Source organism: Buteo buteo, chromosome 1, assembly GCF_964188355.1.
Source record: "Buteo buteo chromosome 1, bButBut1.hap1.1, whole genome shotgun sequence".
NCBI lineage: Eukaryota > Metazoa > Chordata > Aves > Accipitriformes > Accipitridae > Buteo > Buteo buteo.
Window position 1 is genome coordinate 80,549,794 of NC_134171.1, and position 25,513 is coordinate 80,575,306.

At 37.5% G+C, this 25,513-nt stretch overlaps 1 protein-coding gene across 1 annotated transcript in view; it reads right to left on the reverse strand.

Annotated features, from left to right (window-relative positions):
• LOC142035457 (bifunctional heparan sulfate N-deacetylase/N-sulfotransferase 3) overlaps positions 1-25,513 on the reverse strand; it is a 209,914-nt gene that overhangs the window by 19,942 nt on the left and 164,459 nt on the right. Inside the window, exons 4-8 of the mRNA XM_075037557.1 lie at positions 24,278-24,365; positions 20,411-20,565; positions 16,584-16,769; positions 13,779-13,907; positions 468-650 (exon numbers count right to left, since the gene is read on the reverse strand). Of these exons, the coding sequence (XP_074893658.1) occupies positions 468-650; positions 13,779-13,907; positions 16,584-16,769; positions 20,411-20,565; positions 24,278-24,365 (741 nt within the window). The remainder of the gene's footprint in view (positions 1-467; positions 651-13,778; positions 13,908-16,583; positions 16,770-20,410; positions 20,566-24,277; positions 24,366-25,513) is intronic.

The window sequence follows — 25,513 nt, forward strand, 5'->3', positions numbered from 1 at the left end:
AGGTATCCTTGGTCTTAATGCTCTTTTCTCTTTTTGGATGCCCCCTTCTCCTCACGCACTTGGAGGAAAGTTCATTTCTTTAATGGCCAATTGCTAAAATATGCATCTACATCTCTCTGTCAAATGCTTCATTCCTGTTAATTCCAAAAAGAGAAGAGAAATAACATAATGCCTTTCCTGCACTTGCCACATTTCTAAAAGCAAGTAAAGTCACAAATAAAATGAATTAAAGATAATTTTAATTACACATCTTAATATGTATTAAGTTCACAACCTTTTAATGGAGATTTAAGCAACAGGGAAAACAATCATGTACACTGAACCTTCAGTAAGCTTTTTTATGGAACCAACTAGTAAATCTAAAAATATTACTGCTTTTCTCTACAAGAAGCTGAAACAAAGAACTTCACAAAAGCCACCATCAAGATGATTTTTCTTCTGATCTCTTCATCAGCAGGCCTACCTACCTGCCACAGAGGGTCCTTTTGCTCAGGGAATAGCTCAAAATACTTGTGAGCCAGCTGAACCGGAGGAAGAGTTTGCAGTTTCAGGTTTGTCCAGGTATGAACAAAGTTGGCCAGATTCACAAAGGTGTATAACCCCAGGCGGTCGTTTCCATAATTAGACAAATGGGTCATGAAGATGCTAATCTTAGAAAACAAAATAAAGAAAGCGGACATTAACTCTTTCTATCACTAGGTGGCAGTGTAACCACAAATAATATAAATTTAATTTGCATTTTGCTCTTATTTAGAGCTGCAAGACTTTGATCACATTTGCATAGATGTTACTGTCCTTGCTCTTCGTTGAATTACATCCTCCTTCTCAAGTCAACTCAACACAACGAAGAAAATTGTGGAATAGGTACTATGAGCTCTGTGTGAACTAGGATATGCAATCCTGCCCTGGGGTTGTACAATATTTACATAATCTTTATGTAAATTTACTTAATGGAGAATACAGCAAAACTAACCCAGTTTTACCCACAGTTTTAGTTCAAGTGGAATACAAATACAATATTAAAAATGTTAATTCTGTTTTTGTGAAAGAGTAAAGAAGTCAGAGACCAAGAAGATAGCTGACCTGTCTTGCTGTGATTTAAATCTTGTTGCTCCAACTGCAAGTTTTATAGGATAAGTAGCTCATCTCTTATACAAAGCTGTTCTGCAAGCACTGGGCAGGTAGTCAAATCACACGCAGAAACAAACAAAATCTGAAACCTGACTGAGTACTTTCAAATAATTGCGCATAAAATACTCCCAAATAAAACAAAAATAGCTCAATATCCCGTCAGTTGTAAGGCTCCTTGTATTTTGCTCTTCCAACACCTTACTGTGAAATTGCTACTCAGATAAATCCCCCCTGCTACATCCCTTGCTCCAACTGCACTCTCACACTCCCAATGGAAGCAGTGTTTGCTGTGAAGGTTTCTCATGGGAAGGGCATGTTCGGATGCATGTAAACCATGCTGATGAGTGGAGCAGTAACATACAGACTGCAAGGATGGTCTCTCGGGGACTAAGGAAGGGCTGAAGACTGAAACCTCCGTTTTGCAAAATTATCCATTTTCAAAGTAGTTTTTCACTGACAAAGCAGTCTGTTCTTACACTAAAATCTGCAAACCCTTGCCTCTCTAGCAGTGATTTTTTTCGGAAAGTGTTTTTTTTTAAAACAGGAGAACTCTCCCAAGACAAATTCTCCAGACCAATTTCCATCAAAAAATTAGAAACATGACTCTCTTTATAAATAAATCTGCTAATGCCATGAATGGGTGATTTCTATTTAAAGTAAAACTTGATGTAAGCCACTTTAAAAAGAAAAAGGCTTATCATGGCCATAATTCTGAAATTAGTTCAGAAACTGAAGTCAGTCTTTCATAAAGGAATTCCAGCCTTCAATTTAAAAAAGGAAAAAGAAAAGAATGAAAAGCTGGAATCTACAGCTGTATTCTTTTGTTTTAGAGTATTTAAAACACTGGCTTCCTTTGATATAAAATGTTCAAAACTACTGAACATCTATTTTTGAACGCCCAACTGCAACACTACAGACTACTTGCACTGAAGGGACACAGAAAATGTGTTTTATTAATAGCGTCATTTGGTGACACCTCTTGGCTTATAAAGTAAGCTGAGGGCTTCAGTTTGTCTGACTCAAATAAAATTAGAAGATATACACCTCCAAGTCATTGGGATACACTCTTTCTTTTCAGATAGGACTGAGATTGGAAAAAAAACCCACCCAAACCCTCCCCTTTAGGCAACCAATAATGAGGATTTTGCCCAAATGTATAACCTTTTCAAGTTTCCTTTTTGATTTCAGTTCTCAAAGCAGGAACAGACCAGCCATATGACTACGTTGTTCTCAACAAAGATACAAACAGAGAGTTTCCATAAAAAAGGTTAACTTGTTTTCTTGACAGCCTCTTTCTTTCCTACACATATGTTGACCTCTGACATTTATAATGTCAGTTCACCTCCTGGCAACTCCTCACCTGCCAACAACTACAGCACTGCCCTGGAAGAAAAAGCAAAAGAACTTGAAAAGATTGCTAATTCGGGGACAATATCTATTATTCTTTCCCTGAAAGGAATATCACTATAATTTTAAGAATGTCAGAGTGGAGGCTGAAAAATTGATTGGACGTATCATCATAAATAATTTCCAGCTTATGAAACCGTCAATGAAGGGAAAAATATATCAGAGACCTTAGTTCCCATCTTACAGGTACTTTTTTATGTCAAGTACTTTATGGTTAATTATTTAGAACAAAAAGAAAGATGATCAAATGCTGGTTTAAAACATAAATGACTAAATCTTGTAAAGAAGTGTAACCAAATTGTTCCTTAGTGTAACCAAATACATACTCTAATATACAACTTCATATTGTAGAAAAGGTCTTCTTTACGTCTATGTGGCATCAAAAATACTACAGATCACCTGAGACTATCTTCCAGGAAAATCTGAGCAAAAGTTTTTCCTCTCCTGTCAATACTGTACAAATTCCTAGTAAAATCACTACCTATGTAAAATTAGCAAACTACAATCCGGTGCTTCATAGAACAACAAAATATTGCTGATCGAGGGCCTAATTCACCTGACCTGACCTGAGAACTACTTTCTCTTGCTTTCAGCTCCAAAAGGTCTTTACAGGCTAAGCTAGCAGCCTGTGTAACTAACAGGAGCGTGATGCTGCAACGGCCACATTTACATTTCCCTGAGAAGGACGGATCTTGGACCCCTTTGCACAACAGGGATCCCTATGAGAGGTGGCTTACAGTATGTGATGCCAACCTGCCAGCCGCTCTCTCCTTCTCCAGGCGCGTTCCTGGGAGTTTGTTGACAACGGCTACACAGCCACAGCGCTGGGACAGATGCGTAAGCTGATGCTCCGATTTCTCTGGCTACAAGGAGAAAATGATACCCAAGTGCCATTTTGAGGGATTTCACCTTGGCGCTGGCCCAGCTGCAGGGGATGGTGTGTTGCTACCCACTTCCCTGCTTTCCCACCAAGCTGTGCAGAAGGACGGGAACTCGTATCATTACCCTTCCATTTGCAGGTGTGCAGTTTCAGACCAAGACAAAACATAATAATTACTTTTTGCCTTCCATATTGAGTTATGATGCTTTGTTTTGCTCTAGCATATCACATTCTGTTTCTTTCAAACAAGTTCTCACTAATGACAACAATTACTCTTTCTGTGCCAACTAATAGTTAGCATGCTATGCTATTAAAAGATTTATTCTCTTAAAACAACAGATCAGGAGATATAAAAGGAATCCTTTGTGGGTGTCTCAGAAGACTAGATCTAGTAAATAACACTGCTTGTTCAATAATCTTGCACCTCTGGGAAATGCTGTAAAATACAAATAGAGCTTCGTATATTTCTTTATTCCTTCTTCAAAAGGGAAGTGGCTGTAAATAGATTTATATTTACTCTAACAAGCATTTTAGCCTCCCTTTCAGTTAAAAAAGACCTTATTTGATTTTATTATTGCCAGCCATCTTCTAAAATAATTTCTTTCAGGGCATCTCAGCATTTTCTTTATCTCAGTGCGAGAAGGAACACCCTTTTTAGCTGTTCCTCATAAACAAACTATCATCTTGGTTGCATGTCAATGCACACTCTCCACAGGATTTAATATCCTCCACGAGGGGACCAAAATGGAACACAGACAATTTTTAAAATGATCGTTTAGGACTAAATCTGGCCTCTGGGCAGCAGCTCCTTTCTTGCTCCTACCCATCTTTGGATCAGAGTAGCAAAAGTGCTTTACTCTGCCTTCTCACAGAGCCTTATATGCAGCTGTATGACCTGCTCCTTTCAGCTTCTCCTCAGCATTTCTGCACTCTTTCCCCAGAATGAAAGGGCAGAGGGCTATTGCTGTTTTGCTTTCCTTCCCAAGCCCTGATTTTATCTCAGATTCTGATTACTACTGCAGAGATGTAGGGAAATGAGGACAAGAACTCAGGAGAAACAGCTTTTATGTTTTTGAACGCTCATTCTGTGCTGCGTATTTCCTTACCACAACAACATTTCCCAATTAGAGGCAATAGCTTCTAGGTCAACAAATTAGAGTTGAGACCGAGATTGAGGTGCTGCCATTAAATCACATGTATCAGGAAAAGATGAACCAGCATGATCTAATTTATGTATCAAGAACAGAGAAAACAATAGATGCTTGACAAACAACTTACACAAAATGAAAAAAATGCAACAAGTTACCCAGCTTCTAGCGATGGATGTTATTTTAGCAGGCTGGATATTTTAAAAAATATTGATCACTACATAATCAACATTATTAGGATGCTGCACCTATTAAAATTATACACAAGGACACTGCTACCTAAGCTTCTACAGTCTTGATAACAGTTGTCATTTTCCTGACAAAAACAGAGGTGCCTGCCTCCCAAAGGAATGACATCACCCTTCATTCCCAAGCATGAGAAGCCCCTCTTATGGCTGCTGGCTTGTGCCACATTTGCATTCCTGGCTTCTTCCCCCTGGAGTCAAGGGGTGTCTCTTTTTAAAAAGACAGGGATGAGAAGAACCATTCAAGAATAGTGGGAAAGATTTTTATTTTTTTTTCTTACCAAGCTCTCTGTGAACGTCTGGAAGGGTGAATTATGAAGCTTCTCTACATTGGGACAGAAATTATTTATGGTGAGCAAGACTAGCTGCTAAAATGGAAAGCAGCAGAGTGGATATCTTTGTGCTGGGCAACCTGCAAATACTACCACTCTCTCCCGTATATCCTGATAAGCAAAATGTACCTTGCTTCACATTCAAACTCCATTTTACACAAACATTTTGCAGATGAATAGGTTGCGCTCACGCCTCACTATTCTTCTTCGTCACATTCCTTTTCTGTTTATACCTCCTTAATGGCATCAGGAGGACTTTTTGATTTGGTTTCAGTTACAGTAATAATGCAGGAAAGAAAAGAAGTGGCAATGTCTACAGCAGAGTGGAACAAGCTAAGTACAAAAGCCTGTAGAACAGTAGTCCACTAAGCCAGCAGTCTCCAAACTCTTTTGATCACGCATACTTATCAGCAAAAATTTTTTGAGCATGCATCCCCAGTGTCTGTATATTTATTTATAAATTACACGCTTCTAATACTGAAGTTCTAATATTTTCTTCCTACACCCATATGGATCACCTTACGCACCTCCTGGAGTGCATGTACCCCACTTTGGAGACCACTGCGCTAAGCCATCGAGACCGGACTGTAACCCAAGAGCAGAGAGTAGACTCCCTGTTCAGAGGTTAGCTGTACCCTCTTTGGCAAGCATCAGGGATGTGGAGGGAGGACTGAGACTTGCAGTAACACTGATGTTGTTAAACAGATTTATTATTATTTTAAATCTGGAACTAGATGAGCTGGTGTAAGAAAAAATTGGTAATAACCATTTCTTACAGACTGGACGTGTCTTTCCTTTTTTTACCATGTATAAATCTATTGCAGGCAATTCAACATGAATAAATTCATACTGTTAAGACAGTCATCAAGGTACTTTTGTCGTGGGCACTGCATAACCCTCCAATCTGTGCAACAACATTAAAAGGCAGCACCGAGGCCTCCCAACTCAATGAAGTTAAGCACAACACTTTAAAATGAAGTTAAATTATGATTGACAATTAATTATGTGATCTCTTCTAGGCACTAGAAGCAGATGCATTACCAATTTAGTATATTGCTGCTATTTTAGCTACTGAACAAATGTTTACAGGCCACAAGAGTATGTCTAACTCTCAGAACGCCTATATTCCAATTAATTTGGCATTGTGCATGCTCTGTTTGCAGTTCTGATATTGTCTCCATGTTACTCAGAACAGTTTTGTTTCAGGTATTCAGAGACTCAGTAACAGCTGGTTTTGCTCCATTAGACTAACAAAGTGATAGAATAATGAATTAGATTGCAGTCTATGCTTGAATATGTATTTTTAATAGTTGAAAGATATTCCTTTTAGACCTGTATGCTACCAGAAAAGCTGTGTTCAATTCCACCACAGAGAGATTCCAGCTTGCAAATCCCTTTTTTGTTCTGAAGCTGTCCTGCTGGTTTCACAGCTGCCATGATCTGTCCACTTGCAAAGACAGCAAGCCACCTAGTTGAATTTGATTTACACAGCAGTGCCTCCTCTATAAATATAATGGAGCCAGGGAAGATTTATAAGATCAAACAAAATTACGTATTTGGTGTCGTTCTGAATTATTAATTTGACAGTCAGGAAACCTGAGTTTATTTTCAGCTGTTGCACAAACTTTTTTTGCCTTTCTCTGTAATTGCTCATTACCCTTTGCCTCAATTTCCCAATTGACAGTACTGTCCGAGCTTCACTAATAGCTGTAAACCACTTGTACAAGGCTTCCCATTTGAGAATTTTGAAGAATCATAGAAGGGTAAAGTTTTCTTATTGCCCACAATTTCAATGCATTTACTGTACACTGTTACAAGGAATCACCTCTAATGAGATAGCTAATCCTGCCTGTTCATTTAGGATTTTTTATATTTTGTCTATTCCACCCACAAAATACCAGACTCTGTCTGGCTTTTATGAGTGGGTTTTGAAGAACAGATAGAAAGGCAAGGAATACTTGTATTCTGCAGTCAACCAAAATGCTCAGCAAAACTGACTTCCTCCACTGCCCCAATTCATGGCAACTCCCCAAACTATTGTGGGAGTTCCCAAGATTTCCTAAAATGGGCATGAGAGGACAGGGAAGAGATGAAACTGTTGCCTCTCTCACTCACCCATGAAGTGGGCCAAGCCTCCTGAATTGAACCGGCCCACCGGAGAGGTCAGGCTCTGCTCCCGATGGCGCTACCATGGGATGCCTACAATGAACCCCCACACCAGTGTGCTTCTCAACACTTTTGTCATCTTTCCTGCTTCTCACACTCAGTATGATTAAATAGGAAGTTGTGCAAAGCAGGACAGGCAGAAAGGGAAGATTTGAGCCTGAATGCCTTTGTTTTTGTATTTTTCTCTGTAGTCCCAAAGCCTGACTATTTATCTTGTTCAGGGTCACATTAAGATACAGTAGGTTCTGCTGATGCTCATATAAATCCTCTCATTTTCAGTGCTAAAGGAGATAATTTCTCCCTTGCTGCAAGTCAATTAGCTTAATAACAGCTCTACTCACTGTAACTTGGGAGAGGTAAAAATTAGAGAAAAATAATACTTAGAACTGAATGCATACAAAGATTACATTATTTTAAGATCAATCAGACACAGGGCCTAAACCATTAACAGTCTTCCCTCTTGATCAGTACTGCTGTAACCATACGGAGAACACAGCTGGCTACACATTAGTTTCGTTGTTGGGCTGTCAACCATTTGAAGGCTTTCACCAAATTTCTCTCCACAGGGCATTTTCCCTTTTCTTTAGATCTGTAGACACATAGTACTTTGTAAGGAAGTGCATGTAAGTGCATGCAATGTAATTACTGTATTCCATCCTGTTTGTTTTTCTTGGGGGCAGAAAAGGTATAGAAGGTTTTCATGAACCGTTTTCCCTTAAACATTCATCTTGTAAAACAGCAAAGCTCCCGATCTGTATCTTCCATAGTTCAAAGGGTATTTTAGGACGGGGTTATGTATGCCTTCTACAAAGTCAGACTGAGACACCTTAACTTTTACTGATGCTACCAGAAAAGAAGTGTACAATATCGTTTTAGACCATGCCTCTCATCCAAGCTGCAGTCTTATATTAAGAAAAATTTGGTTCACTAGATTACTTGGATTTTAGAATCAAAATATACCTTCCAAATCATCATGTGAAAACTAAACCAAACAGACTAACAAATTGGAATAAACTTTGGGAATAAAATCTAAAGAACTGGTAGGAAGCACATGAGATATACTTTATTTCATTTTGTTGATCTGCTTCATGAATTTTATTTTCATTATTGAAACTTTGCACTTAGAAAAAGAGTAAGCTTTTCCATATTAAAAAATGAATAGAACTAGTAGGTCTGTCCTGCCTGTTTATCTAGTGCAGCATGCTGTCTACAGAAGCAGATAGTATCAGATATGTATAAGGAAAGTACAGGATACTCTACAGCTGGGAGATGTGTGAAAAAAAATCCCCTATGAAAGTCCTCCCTGCTTTCAAGGTTTACATAAAGCATGGAAGTTTATATAGAATCCATATCTTACCAACTACTACTGGCATGAATATCTAATGAAACTTAATTCTGTATTTCAAATCTTGATAAGTTCTTGATGTCATAAACACTACCTTGGAGGAAGATTCCTATACAATTCTCTTTTAAATTCTCATCCTCTTTTAATTGGCTATCCTCTGGTTTTCTGTTTCAAGACAGGTAACTGGATTTCATTGTCTAGGTTCTTCATGCAATTTCATAGTTGCTTCTGTTTGTCATCTTTCTTCAAATATAATAAATTTTGATCATTTTTTATTTTTCTTCAAATTGGGAGTTTTTCTCAGTCCTTTGTAGTCCTCTTCAGTCAACTGCTTCCAGGTTTGCCCAAAAGACTGAGTCTGCAGAGCAGCATGGATTTCCAGAACTTCATTATACAAAACTCTGCATTATTTTCCACTCTATTCCTTCCACAGTATGTCAATGCCTTAAAGAATAAGGAACATGGATATACCTACATATTATCCTACTAACAGGAATGACAATGGGAAGGAAATGGGAAAAATTCCACTGACTTCGCTGTGCAAAATGTTCAGATGCACATGTTAAGAATATTGATTCGTGTACATTCCACGTAATCCAAATATACAAACTCACAGATAAGAACCTTTCTCTTCTGTTACTGGGACATAACAAGCTGCTTGCAATACAGCCTTTTTAAATTGGCTTAACTATAAGCAAGTTATTTCATAGAACAGTGAACAGTGAACTCATTTTCCTATTGTCTGTGTAGCACAGAGTAAGCTACACACCACTTGCATCAACTTAAGCTGCTGGCCATGCAGCCTCAAGGAGAACAAGAGCTGTTCAACATGTTTGCCTCTTACTCTGTAGCCTCCATCAGCCCCGTGGGACAGGTGAGTGAATTTCAAGTGTTCATCTGACAATAGCTGCTCTAATACCTCATCTCTAATAGTTGCTCTTATGGGAGAACACGTACATCATTAGAGAAAATGCTGCAATATGCACTGCTGTCCTTCGCAGAATCCTTTGAGAAGCAATTTTTACTTTTCCTGGAAAGATGAAGGGTGTATAGCCTTTACATATATGTATTATCATAACATGTATAGCTACTCACCGAGACAGTCAGATTTGTTATGTTCCTGTTAATGACTGAACAGTACTGTTGTATATCAAACAAATAATTTTTCAATAGATTGCCTTAGTTAGTCAGTTAAGTTTTTATACTTAAATCTATTGCAACACATGTGCAAACTAAAAGAAGCTCATTTGTAAATTAGGTCTCTCAAAACTTTATAATATCAGTGCTTTTTGAACTATTCTGGTCTCAGTTCTTACTTTGCCTATTTTATTGTACGTGTTCCACATCAACTACTTACAGAAACAATGGCTGTGGCACAGACCAGTAACTAGTACAGACATATTTTCATAGAGAAGCAATATGTATGCATGTTCCTAGTTGCAGATGAGGAAAATATACAGGGGCAGAGAGAAAGAAATAATCAAATAATTTTTATAAAGGCATGCTCAGTTCAGCTATGTTTAGTTTGGCTTGGTTCTTAGGTCTAACTATTTTCAGAGCGGTTCAGAAGCACTGATAGAGTCTTGTCAGTATTGATAGAGATTTACTGGCAAACCTGAGAAGAAATGATACACTTGATGGCAGTGTGTAAACCTACCTCATCATTATATATAGCTTGAAATGTAGTTGCTCACTTCCTTCATCATTTACCAGACATATTTAGGACACTGGTAAAATTTCATTCCAAGAGATGTTTAACAGAAATTTGTTTTATTAATCCAAGAACTTCACTGAATATTGCAGACAGAGGTAGATGAATCTGAAGTCACTGAAGATTCTAACAAGTTTATCCAGAAAAATACTTGCTAAAATGTTTTCAAGTCAGTACAGTGCTAGGAAAAATAGTAACAATGCGAAATAATAGAACAAAGACAGAGAGCTGTCTGACCGGATAAGATACTTGTCACTAAAGACTTCTACAACGCCTGTTTTCCTTGTGGCTTTGCTACAGAATTCCCTGGCTAAATTGGTGCAAGTCACACAAGCTCCATCTAAGTCAATTACTCAACCGATAATGTGGGGAAAATAATGCCAGTACACTAATAATACAGGGTTTCTGAAGGCTTCTTTTTTTTTTCCTTCTTTCTTTTTTCTCCTTTTTCTTTTTTTTTTTTTTCTCCGCTGTAAAACATTTTGTGCAAGATCCTGATATAGTGCAATCTTGCCTAAGGGCCACTGAAGTCAGCAAGATCTTTAACAGAAGACAGACATACAAAATATTACTGGAAGAGTAGATAGCGTGTTATATTACTACTTAGGCTCTTTTTCAGCTCGGTAGTACTTCAGCATTCTAGATGCCTTATGAACACAACAGGCAGAGCCGTCAAGATCACTTTACAGCCACCATCCTATCGTGATCGAACCAGCAGTGTGGGGATATAAATGCATACCACAGCTTGCCAATCACAAGATTAGTGACTCCAACAAACCAACTCTTCGTTCCTATATAAAATATAACTAGCAGAGATCATTTGTAGAGCAGGATTTCCCAATACTTTTCTTAGCTGCAGGACTTCTGACTGTACAACGCCCTGGGAACAGGGCAATAATGCTGGTTCTCATGTCAAAAGCTTACAGATGCACATATGGTCCTGTGGGTTTTGTGTGGTTTATTCTGCAGATTGTGCTTTATCTAGCACACTACAAGGAAGCAGAGCCTCTCTTGTGAATAGCTATGATTACACAGCCAAACCACAAAGAAATTTTGGGCTTTATTCTTGGGGCATTTATTTCAGTGTAGGCTACTCAGTTTCTAAAGCCTCAGCCTAGTAACTTACACCTCAGAAACTATATTCACTTAAGATCAGTTATCCAAAAACCCAGGAAATGTAATGAAGGCCTTTGTTAAGATTTACATTTCATTTACACCCACATTTTCCATTTTTCGAAATTAAAAATTTATGTACTCATTGTTGAGAATATTATTTAGCTGACACTGTAATGATTCCTAGGTAATGCTGCTTCTTTGTAGTTCTACATCAGTGAAAAATAACATTTAGAAAATGTCTCATAACAGAATTTTTGTATCCTCTAAAAAGCTGGATGTTTCACATTAAGAAATCCCAGCAATTTTAATGAAAACACAGGAAAGCTTATGAAATCCAAAATGCCGCTTCTAACAAAATGCCACTTCATAATTAGGCAAATTCTTAAAGCTACTTAGTTTTAATTTTAATGCCTAATCTTTGCCCAACTCTGACTTGCAAATTATGGTATAAATACACGTCATACTGAAAAACCACAAAGATGTAAACCCTAATCTTTAAATTGATTACATGCCAGGCGAACGCTTAGAACTTTAGAAACTGTTTATAAGCAGATATTTAAAACCAGACGCATCACCTTTTCAAAGGCACGCCTTAAAAGGATTACAACAATTTGTCTTGGGCAAATTTTGGTCTGATATTAATTTACAGTTGTATTTAGAAAACAGTGCATTTAACTTCTATTCTTTTAGCTTGTACTGTATTGGGGATATCATATTTCTCAGAATTAGGTGATCACACAGTCTACATTGCAATGCATAAATTGAAAATGTAATTGTAATATATAAAAAGACATTACTGTACTCACATTCAAGGATGTTAGGCAGGCATGATCAAACTTCTATGATTAATACCAATAATCATGATTGTTTCACTGCTTATCTTTTCTTGCCCTCCATTCTCTTCATTCTTTTAATTTGAAAGGCTTATGCCTTGAGCAACCATACTAAATTTTGCTGTTTCCCTACTGTTGTAAGACAGTAAAATAGTTTTTGGCTAAGTTGTGGCTGCGTTTCAATATGGAATACGGTTTGTCCTGACTCAAAATGTTGTTACTATATGTCTTCCTCTATGTCTCATTTGTTAAGCTAGTAACACTAAATTAAAATCCATATATTGCCAAAGCATTGCTATGGTATCAATACCCTCCATCCAAGGAATTTTCCAGGTTTCACCTCTGTTAACATGCTGTGCCTGAAATTATATGTATCATCAAAGTTAGGACTGGGACTACTGCAATCCTCTAGAAGGGAGACCACATGTGTGCTGAGGAAGTGAAGTTTTTATTTCCTAATTCTGCTATGTGAACATGAAAAAGGAGAACAAACACAGTAACCGCTCTCAAAGAACCAAAACTATAGCCTGAAAGAATTTGAGGCTTGAAAAATAGACCTGCATATAAATCTCTGAAGTAGCTGACAGAAGCTTTTTTCCTTTGGACTTTCATTAAACTATGGAAGATTAAAAAAGGGCACAAATATACCTAGGCTATTATTCCAAAGGATTTGAGTGGAAATATGTTCTGTTCCCTTTGGTGTTCTGAAAAAATGAGTCCTAGTGATTCCATTTGTATAAAACGGGTAAATTTTATTTCTAAGTTTCATTTGGACTTCAGATGAAACACTCACCTAAAAGCTTGTCTAAAAGGTCAGTTTTGATGCAACTGACCTAATCCCATGCCATTTTGAAGTACTATACTGTTCTCTTCTGTCAGTATTCCATAGTTTCATAGCCTCGTTCGCTGTTCATTCTTCCATTAAAGATAAATGAAAGGTTAAGCAGATGTATTAACTAAGTGGTTCATTTACTTGGATCTTTTCTTTGAAGCTATCATGAATCAGCAACTGAAAATTCTCAACCCAGATTTAAGCGCAAGCACTCTTTGCTTGCAACTTTCTCAAAGCAATGAGCTTTCCCAACATTTCTGATTATGAATTTGGCAGAGCAGGAAAATGGACTTCACCTGAGGTACTTGCATCATAGTAGTATCAGTTCTTAACATTGGAATTCTTTAAAAAAATGAAATCTCAGGGTTCTTATTTCATGCAAAAGTAAAGAACAAGAAGAAAGGCTGCTACTACTGCATTACTAACAAAACAGTTGTCAAAAAGAGTAGGTATCTTTGCACAACTAACAGAACATACATAATATTAGATCTTAAATGAACTGGAAAAGCAGAAAAGCTCACTGTGACTAATCATTACTATTTGGGAGACCCAGCTGATTAGCCTTGAAGCATTCAGTAACTTCTCCTTTAACTAATTTTTAAAAAAACATTTCAAAATTACACTGTACTTACTGGATTGAGAACCACTGTGAAGAACAACTCTCCTCCTTGAATACTTTTGTCTAGTTCCTTTGGGCCTCCAGGATACTCTTTATAGAAAATTGTGTGGGTGAATAAGCCACAAGTTTGCCTAGGAAGCACCTGAATTTATTATTAAAAAAAAAAAAAAAAATCAAGAGAAATTCACAAAACAAAGATGTTTATACTTTTAATGAGATAATAAATGCCAGATAAGTAACACATAACTGATAATGTTCCTTTGTGGTAACTTTGCCAGAAGTCAATAAAGATCTAGTTGAATTAATACACTGGCAGATCAATAAATAGTGTTTACTGAAAGAAACAACATTTTTATCATCAGTGAAAGCATAACATCCAAAAATTCATCACATTTTTTATGAAACTGGAGATTGATCTCAATCAGTGAGTTACAATTCAGCAACCTCCTCAAACTAATTTTGTCCGTAACACCTGATCCTAAAACCAAGTATTTGAAGCCTGGTCATCAAAGATTTCTAAAATTTTAAAATAATTTGAAACATAATCTGAAATACTGTCAGTGTATATTGTATTAATCAGTTCCACTTTTTATTTGAACAATGGCTTTGTTGTAAATTTAAACTTGAATTTGAAAGTCTTTTTTTTTTTTTTTTTTGGCTTAGGCATCACCACCAATCATAATTCTACACTGACACATGATGACTTTTGCTGATAATACTCACATTATAAGAAAGATTTGCTTCTCGTTCAACTGTACTAGTTTTGTAAGACCAGTTGCAATAAAGAGTAGCATAAACAAAAGTATTTAAAAATATGCAAAGAGCAAGTCTTTTGAACAGGAAGAACTAATAAATGCAGTTAGTTTTCCAGCAGAACTTCAAAATATTTTCAATCAACTTCAGAAAGTAATTCACTGGAGAGTATTTCAATTATGTCTATTTTTTATGGAAAATCAACAGCTGAGTATTGATGTTCATGTATAATTCTTAAACTGGGATTGTTCTCAGACATTTTAGTCCAATTTAGAACATTTATTATATGATGGCTTAAACTTTTAAAGCATGCATCCCTTACTTGACATAGACTGTGGTTTAGTAGATACTCTTTATTTCTCGTAGTTTCATTTCTCAACATCTTTTTTGTAATGTACAGGATACTGTGACCACAGATCGTAAATTCTGTGTTGTCAGAAAATGTATGGAATTTGTACCTTTGCTATAAACTTGCATATGCTTTTTAAAAACCTTTGGATTTCACTGATGAAATATGAGAACAATTCTTCACAGAGGCAGGGAATAAAGCTGTACTGGATGTGAAATGCTCTGGCAAATCTTACACAACGATTTTATTACTGAATGTATTCATCACTATAAGCCTGCAGATGTAAAATATTAATGCATCTGCCCTGGAGAACTGAAAGCTTGAGACTCCCAAAACAGGTGGTTTTATACGACTGTTCTTGGAAATACATTCTTGGCCCCAATGTCCTTGTGTTAAATCTCATTATGTCTCTTCAAATGACATGTTTTAACAAAAATTTATGAAAGAGATTTTTGGAGATTCTGAGAGTCAATCAATCTTCCTCAAATGCTTCATGGCCCCTGAGCATATCCACAAACCCATTATTTTACATGCAGCTATTGCTTTGAGAAGAACAAACTGTAGCTCAAATCTGTATGGTGTCAATTTTTTTCCTGGATGTCTGGAGATGGTTTTAGTTTGCTTTATCCAAAAATAGATCAAAACTTTTAAATATTATTATTTTGCTTAGAAAAGTGGTATCCATGGTAACTCTAGGACACCACCAGAATTCTGTTATAAACAAAGTGGCAGTCTTGCATTAAGGCACTTGACCCTTCAAAACTGCTTGTTGCAGCCAGAAGTACAACCCAGTACACACACTAGGATCTTTCCCATTCACCACTCTCCTACATGCTCCAAAAGAAAGTTACTCGAGAATATACCATCAAGTATTTTGAAAAGTAGTTTTGAAACACTTCTCAGATAATAATGACAATATGTGAATCAGAAATGGCTTACGCCCCAGTGACCAGATGGAATTAGCATAACGTCTTCTGTGTCAGTTTTGTATAACCCCTTCTGGCAAACACTGCTGCCAGTGAAAAACGCTGTGAATTATGTAATACAGAAAAATTGTGTGATTTGACTTGTGGCTGCCTCAACAGAGCAGTTTCATAGCCTGGAGGGGGGTGTGGTATGTGTGTGTCTTCCTTCCCTCCAGCCTTCTGAGTGTTTGCCCTGTATCCAGACTGATTGCCTGGGCCCAAAGCTTAGCTGTGGGGTTAAGCCACAGCACAAAGCACAGTTCACATCTCTGTATGGCAGGAAGCAAAATGAGGGCAACTGTGCACCGTTCAAATGGGAGAAAAAAATATTTGTGCACCAAGACCCAGATTCTCAGATGGCATAAACTAGCAAAACTCTTTTGCAGTTAATGGTACTATGCAAATTTAAAACCTGCTAGAAATCTAACCCGTAATATTCTGTTAAAAGATGCAAAGTTGACTTTCTCCTTGAGATCTCTGAACCAGGACTAACAGTAGGGCTAGAACAGTTAACAGCCTGTTAACTGTTAACAGCAGGGTGCCTGGAGGCCACCTTCATCAGCAGTAACATCATCAGCAACAGACTGATTTTAATTAACAAGATACTGTCAAATATATCTTGCTACTTATGCATAGCAATATGTGCTTCTCACAATGTGAACTTTCAGGATACCGTGCTTTTCCACTTAAAAATAAATTGTTCGTAAAATGGTAGCGTGGTTGTAATATGAACATCATAAATACAACTCACCATGATATTTTTGTGGATGAAGCCTCGTCTATACCTTGCAGGTTTCAAATGTGGGTATTCTTCCGTGCTGGTAACTCTGATATTCCAGACCTTTTTCCAGGCATCATAAAGTTGAACATGTACAGGATAGACTCCAGAATGGTGTGGAGCCACTGCATAGCCCAAATCAGTTGGAATACCATGTTCCTAAAACATAACAGAACAATGACTGCTTTCAAAAATTTAAGAAACTTGATGTTTTGGCATTTCTCAAATCCTTTGTTTGTGAGAGATCAAGAACAGGCCTGAAATGTAAATAATACTGATATCAAAATATGCTAATATGTAAGGGAGACGGAAGGCAGCATGGTGAAGATGAAACGCAGGATTCTAATACAAAAGCCTTTTTAATAAATATTTTTATGAGTATGTAGGGAAGAGTGATATAGATGTATTTTACGTTGATTTCTTCAATCTACATTAAACAGAAAGGTGCACTCCTTCAAGTTCTTGCAAGGAATTTGCTCACAAACTAAGAATTCAGAGAAAATTACTGGCATGTATTCAACACAACAGGTAGCATTTGGCAGTGACAATAACTGAAGTGTGATTTCCACTACATGTCCCTACGCAATTACTTGGATTGTTAGCTGAATTTCACAGAGTCACTGCATTTCCCCTCTAGTCTACTCGAAACATAAAACCATATTCAAAAACCAGCTTAACCATTTTAGTGTCATTTTGAAAATGGAGAAAAGATAACCACTAGTAAAAATCTGAGGATAATAGGCAGATGTTGTAGACTAACCCCTTTTGTAGTACATCTTCTATTTTTGCAGACTCCTGTCATTTATCTTGTTTACATACTGACCTTGCTGGTATTACCTTCTCTTGACATTCAATACATTTTCTTTCCAGTTTCTGGTTTCCAACATACTCTAATGAATCTTGACACCTTTTCTGCTTTCTTTCAGGTTACTTTTCAAAGGAACAGTATATAGCAGATATTTCTTTGATAGTCTGATTAGCAGAATACACTGTCTATAAGATGATGTTGTGTTGCAATGACTTACTGTCGTCTTAGGAAAAATGTCTTTGCACAGCCTTTGAATTCCGTTTAAGAGTTTTTTTATATTGTTTGTATTTGTACGGTCATCTTCACCATACTTTCTAAGCATACTTTGTGTGCAAAGGCAAGAGTTGGTTGGATCTCTTCCTTTGAATAAACTAGTTACTAAGGAACATGAAAAACTCTCTAAGTCTTAAAGAAAAATGGGTGCATGACCTTAGTAAAACCATCTTTTCTGGAGGAGGACTGGATTACTGCAGGAAAGCTAACGTACTGGACTTAAAAAGCTTAAATAATCAGGATTCAATATTAGATGTATCTGTTATAATTTAACTTTACTAACAGCTCAGAACAAAGCAAACTCACCAAAAGCAGCATTTGCTTCTGCTCTGGAAGAACACGAGAAATAAGACTTTAAAGATATGAAGCCTGTAAGGGAAGAAAGCTATTTTTTCCTCATTAAAGGACTACTTGGAACCTAGTGTAATGGCGTGTGTAACAGACAGGTATGGTTTAACCATAGTTGAGAACCCTAATTTTTCTATATTAAAAAAACCTAGTGAAATTAGTATTTCCCTTTAGCAACTTGTGGCACACATAATGGGGCATAAGATTTTACCATCCTGAGGCTGGTGCAGCTTTTGGAATTCTTGTAAGGCTGTACCGCTCCTGGGTAAGATGCAAACACCCCATCAGCAACCCCGCTGCACCCAGGGAGTGCATCATCTGCTGGTTTACAGCTGGGGTGCACTATGTGTAATCTGCCAAAGTAGGAATGAGTAAGATCTGGCCTATTGGTTTTACTGCATGGGGAGGTAAAGAATGGATACACCATCAGTTACACAGCTTTACACTATTTAATTCCTTCACAGATATTTCAATTCCTCTTTTATCTTTTCTACTTCCCTTAAGCGTGCATAAACATCGGAAAGAAAAATCTTTACAGAACATTTAAGAAATTGCATTCTTTAGTGTCCCATTTTATCTCCTTCATTCAGCTATAAACAAATGTCTGATTTTTAAGGGTTTTCCCCTCAAGTTTTACAATATGCAGTAATAAATATGTAATTAAAATCTTTCATTCTAATTATGAGCCTATCATCTTCAATGTGTCAGTGTCTCCATTATTTCTTAGTGACTGTAATTCCCACGTTGAGCATTTAACACACAGTATACACATTCAGTTTGATAATGCATGAGGCACCAGCAATTTCAGCCTCTTTCAAAAAAGCAGGATACTTACCTTTGTTACTAATTTAAATGGTTTACGCAAGTGAAACATAATGAGTAGCTCCATGTTTATATATCTAGACATAGCTTCAGACATGAAAAACATGTAGTATAAGGTGTCTGTAAGTATTAAAAGCATTGAAAGTAGTGAAGAAAATAGAAATTGATGAAGTTACCTAAAACAAGGTTGAATATGAATTCTTCTAATAATGTACTTTAATGGTTACATACTGTAGACTAATCCCAGAGGATGTCTTAGGTCACACCAGAACTACAAGAACTAACTTAATTTCCAGTGGAACTTGCAAGAGTACACAGAATCATAGAAAAAAAGGAATTTTGCACACAGGATTTTTAAATTCTCATGGTTCTAACTTCTACTAAAATGCTTTCTTTAAAGTAAACAGTAAAATTGAGCTGGCCTGTACTCAGTACAACCGCAGTTTACAGTAAACTTGGTAAAATCTTTGGTTGAAAAAAAGCATATACCTTACTTAAAAGCAAAATTTTCAAATACAAATGTTAATTGCTTGATATTCTAGGTCTATATCTTCGTCCTATACTCACTGACACATGACCATAGTGCACTCTTTTTTGTTCTGGTATTTCAAATCCCCCTGCTCTTTCAAGGAACAAAGTCATCACCTGCCAGCTAAGGAGCAACCAGTGTATTTTGAAAAGGGAGAAGTAAAATTAGGCTGTTGGGAAGAGGAGATGTATTTCAGCAAACAAGTTATGTTTGCTGAGATATTCTGATATCACACTTCTTTATGTCTTTACATTGGACCATTTCTTCAGACAAATAATATGTATTATGTATGGCAGTTTGGTTTGGTTTTATTGTATGAAATTGACTGTAGAGAAAAGGTAAGTCTGTTTCTCTAGTATTGTCAGACCTAAAGATCTGGTTTTAATTTTTTCTTATATTCTCAGTGAAACATTTGTTTTTCAGAGCTTTGCTGTGATTAAATAATTAGTAAAGGCAATGCTTTTCAAAACAATTTTTTATAAAGTTGATCCAAATGGAATATATAAGATGTGATTAGGTATCACTGCAGAAAAGCATCTTTGAAAATGTGGCACACTTCATTAATCCTAACATGCAGTGTTTTCATAAAGTCATTTGACACATTTTGATGGAGTATTTATTCTTTCAGAAAACTGGATTTTTTCTAATCTAAACAATGGGTTATTTGGACAAAACTTTATTTAGGAAAATATTGAAATAGAAGAATTTTTATCTATATTGACTTTCCAAGATAGGAACATAATTAATTCTTCATACTGAAAGAATTCTTCCATTCAAATTTTTTCATAAAGTAATACAAAAAGATCAAACTTCAATTGAGAAGGAAATCCAAACTGTAGAGACACAGGATTTTCATAGCACAAAGTAGACTGATTGCAAAAAGCCCTTTATCAAAACTTTCTTTTTTTTTTCAATTCGTTGAGATTAAAACAAATTCTACAACAATTGATTTTCCAACAAAATAGGAATAATGGTTTCTGAATACCTAAATCCAATATAAAATGCAAAAATATAACTCACTAAGGCAAACTTTTTGTTGAGGATCATCTGTTCCACCAGTGATGACTCATTGTGGAAGAGATGAGGTTGCATGTGACTCCACATATGGGGAAACCACCAAAACTCATCCACAGATCTCAACAGCAGGTCATCACCTTCATCTTCCTCCTCAGTGCCTGAAAAAAAAAAATAATAAAAATCTCTGAAGTAAAGTCTCTACTTTTATTATATTCTTACAAATGTTTGAAAATATAAGAAAGAAATCAGCATAATAAAATGTGACCATTTAAAGTACTGAGGACTTTAAATGTTTCCAAGTACACGTTACTTTTCCTGAAGTCGTCATAGTCAAGTAAAAGACCGAAAGCTCCATTTTCATGGCATCTTGAATGCATGGTACAACACTGTCCTCACATGCATGTGCTATATCAGTAACATCAGTAGCTTAAGGGATGGAATCAGATAAATTGTACACAAGATAGTTTAATACAGAGCATAAATGAAAATGTTGACAACTCTTTTCTAGTATTCCTTATCCAAAATTCACTCCCCAATCAAACTTCTTTTCCTTTCGTTACCTATGATATGTGGAAGTATTTTTTCCAGCAGCCTTTTCAAAATATTATGTGTAATACAATTATTTTCTCTTCCCCGCTAATTCTTACCTTTCTGATCATGGCCTATTCAGGAGTTCCTAGAAATCTGCATTTTTTTTTTTTTTTTTTTTTTAAAAGAGATTTAAAGAGTGGCTGCAGCTCACCGAGACATTTCTCAGACCCCAGGCCTGTCTTTTCAGATGCTCTCCTGCCTGTTCCTAAGGCTGTGGTGTGTGGAACAGGCCCTGCAGCCATTTTGAATTGCAGCGCTGATGAAGAGGAATCACTCAGGCAGCAGTGTACGGCCTTGCCGTTCTCTCACGCTTCTCGTGCTGCAGTTCCAGCAGGAAATAAGCCAGTGGTGAGGCCTGTCCTCCAACCCTGAGACTGGCTGGCCGCTTTGACACCCATAACTCCTCCCAGCCTGCGAGAGATGCAGCTGCACCCCAGCTACCCACTGGGACGGGCCCCTGCCTCTGCTCCCCCGGATGCAGGCAGTGGGGGCTGGCCGGGACCCCGAGCACTCCAGAGGCCATTTGGTAATCCAAGGGCAATGACAACCCGCTCTCGGTGCTCGGGCCCGTGCCTCGGGTCTGTATAACCTACTTACAGAGATTCGGCCTGTGTATCTGACAGCACCTCAGGGATGGGAAGTGTCAGGTTCTAATTAGCTGGCAGATCAGGACACCCCTTCCATCCCCAAGCCCAGACATTCATCCTAGTCCCAGTGCACTTTTAATGACAAAGTCCTGTCAAAGGCAGCCAAATTTGAATAACCCCTTAATGGGCTGCCATATAAGGACTCTACGAGCCGAACTTTGACAGTCTATAGCTTAACACACCTTTGCAGTGTGCCTGCTTCCTGCTTTACTGATGGTTCCTACTCCCGCCAACAATCAACACAACTTGACAAATCCTTTCTCCCCCTCAGCATTTTGCAAAATCTGTTCTCCTTTTTCAGTCTTTTAGCCAAATGTTCAGCTCTGATGCTTTTTGCATCCGTATGGCCATACTCTCACTAACCCTATATGCCTTTTGCTTTTTCCTCTTTCTCTCAGTAAACTTTGTCTGACATACCTTTGCTGTTGTGATTTTATTCCTCATTACCTCTGAGGGAACTACGGCAGTGAGTGAAAAATGCGGGCAGACATACGTAATGATGTGTCAATATCTGTAGGATCATTTAGATTTCCGGACTCCATGCGAGTCCGTGGGGCCCTGTGTGATGTTCACACGCTATCAAAGAAAGTGACAGGAGTGCCTAAAGGCCATATGATAGCCAGATCAGGGAGAAGAAACCATATCAAGAAAGGAAGAAAGCCACAGCAAGGGATGGGCTGTAACAGAGACAGGCTCAAGTCATTCATTTTACAGCCAGTAGCTGGGTCAGTTTGTGCTACAAACATGCAATACCTTTGCCAAATCCTACTCGGCCAAAACCAGGAAACCCATGTGCGTGCTCCCTCCAAAGCATCTGTACTATCAACTGAGGTAAAAGAAGTGGTTGGGAAAGTACCTCTGCCTTCTGAGACACTGGTGACAAACTTGACAGTCAGGACTGTGTTGCTGGGCCATTTTAGGCAAAAGAAAGAGAAGGAAGGGATGGGAATGGATGGAGCAAGTGATGTCCTGAATGTGAAAAAGTTAAGGCATCTCTAGTCTCTCTGAATTGTGCAGGTGACACCTGGGTTGCAGGGGTGAAACCTGGACGTTTACCAAGTCTAGCTGAAGTCTGCTGAGCCCAAGAGACCTGTGGAGGAACTGCACAGCTCCAGCTGCTTTCTTCTCCAGCTGTTCAGCTCTAAATAACAAACTTCTTTCCCTGCCTCTTCTCTTCTTAATATGACAATACTGAACAAAGTGTACAACTGAGCACAAGAAGAGTTACGCTCAGCCCTCTGCTATGTAACATGCACAGCAGTCGAGTATATTCAAGCTCTATATATCTTTCTGTGGTTTTCAATAAATCTGGTTTTGGTTCCTAGTCTTAGCTTACATATTGCTTCACTTCCCTCTTTTCATATTAATATCCTTCAACTGTGACATTATCTTTTGTTGTCTTTTGTCTCTCTCTTCCAGACCCTGATGTTGTCCTATTTTGCATGCGTGTTTTTTTCTTTCTGTTTGACAGTAGAGAGTGGCTTTTCTTCTATATCACATCCTATTTAATACCTTTTCTTTTATTTCTCCCTATTTCTACAGTGGTTTAAGTATAATATTATTTTAATGGGTAATATACATTGCTATATTCTACAGTAGAGATTAAACTATCCAAAAGGATAAACTGTGGTAGCTCAACAGATCCCTCAGTGAAGGCAATAAAAAATTGCATTTGATCGGTGGAATTTACCACTCAACAACAGGTTGAAAGGAACTGAATTTTAATAAAAGGGGAGGAGGAATTCAATCTGTTCTACATCGGCACCTAATGCAGGCACTGCAGCTTACTAGAATAACAGGTGCCTCATCCCGAGATGTTCCAGCCCACCTAAAATTACCACCTAAATTCTGTGTGCTCAGGAAACGGAGGCAGAGAAAAATCCAGTTCACCTATTCTACGTGCCTCCCTCTCCCCATTTCCTGGGAGAGTTTCTATAGTGAGCATCTGAGCTAGCTCAAATTGAATGAAATTATAAAGCAACAGTAGGAGTTTATTAACAGCAAGGTGTTTATTCCACCCTCAGGATTGATTTTACTGTTATCCAATGACACATATGTAACACATATAACCCCTACAGAAAGCTGTAACCCCAAGCTTGGACTGCTGCTTGCAAGGTCTCCTCCTGGCCCTATGACTGCCATTTCTGCATGTCCCAGTTCGCAGGAGGAGGAGGAACATTCCTCTTTTTCAGGATACTTAGTCTGACAGTACACTTTCCTGAAGGGCTTAGTCTTTCTCTTAGAAACTACAGCCTGGCTCTCCTACTTCCACATCACTACTCTACTTATGGGACCATTATGCACATCCTCCCCCCCCTTTTTTTTTAAATAAAAATGTTGCTGCAAAGAGGTGTTTACAGACTCTACATACATGGTTATTTCCAGACAGACTACAGCACTAACAAAAGGTTAATCCAGTATAATAACTTTAAGAGAAAAATTTAATTCGGTCAATCACACAAATGTATGTCCCAAAGCAACCTGGAAGAAAGAACAATTTGATTTTTTTAGTCATCCTACTATGAAGGAAACTCTTCTCTCTACTCAGACCCTTAGTCTCCATCATTCCTACTTTCCTCATACTACAAAAAACACCATCAAAATGAAAGTGATTTTAGTATTTCATTCTTACCTGTGTGATAAAATTTCCCTGAAAATCCCAGGTTGAAAGTAAAATTTGTAATCTGAGCTCTCAAAAGATTCTGAGTGTCAAGCAGGGCCTGAAAAAAAAACAACCCACCGTAAAAACATATCTGTAGAAAATGCACCTGGCACAGAAATTTAATATAACAATATAATTTTTTTTACGGGTAAATGTCTTTTCAATTGATTTTGCTATTTAAAAATAGCTCTTTATATATGACAAAGAAGTAACAGATATTTTCATCACCATTTAAAGATTAAAGACAGCATGCAAACTCCATTGTTTTCCTCATAAAGATGACCAGCTATCAAATACTGTTTTACTCCCTGAATCATGAGATAGGAAAACAAAGGCACACACCAGAGAAAACACCTTCCACTGATTACTCAGTAAACTTGGGACACAGCTAGGAATGAAATTCGGATCTCTTGTGCCCCCAACCACTGCTCCATTCACCAGGGTGAACAGCATCTATTAGAATTATGTTTCTCTAGATCAGGTCAAGTACATACACAGCATTTTAGTCATGTTTCAAAATTACTGGCAATCAAAAAAAAAAATCCAGAAAGACAGAAAGAAGCTAGATGAAGCCTATTCCACATCAAAGAACTTAATCCTAAACTCCCCCAAATTCTGACTCATTTCTCAGACAGTTAGCACACTGGCTGTCAGCATACATGTACTTGCACTAAATTAGTACCAACAAAAAAACAGCATGCAAGAAGAAAGGGGAAAGCTATTATTAATCAGATACAGCTTCACTCGTTGATTTCAGTATGCTGCTCTTGACTTGTAACTCCCAAGATTTACATATTACTTTCAGGAGTTATCTCCCAAACTCTTACACTCTGCTGTTCACTCTTTCAGTTTTCCAGGTGTAACAAAGAAACCTAGCTTCCCAAAGCACAATAAAACTTTGCAAAACAAGAACAGAAGAGCAAAAAGCCTCCTCCAAAATGAGACTCGGAGTGCACATTCCTCCAAATAGCCTGTCTTCAACTGAGCACTCGATAGTTGATAACTCATGAACACATTGGACTCTGGAGATTTGTGACCCTGTACACAGCTCATCAGAAGTGTATGGCCAGCTACAGCGCGCGCGCGCACACACACACTCTTGGAGACAGGCACTCATGCAGTACCTTTGAAAGAAAAGAAAATATTTATGTGTTTAAGGTCATCAAAGAGTTTTCAAAGTCAACATACATTATAACACAATGATTT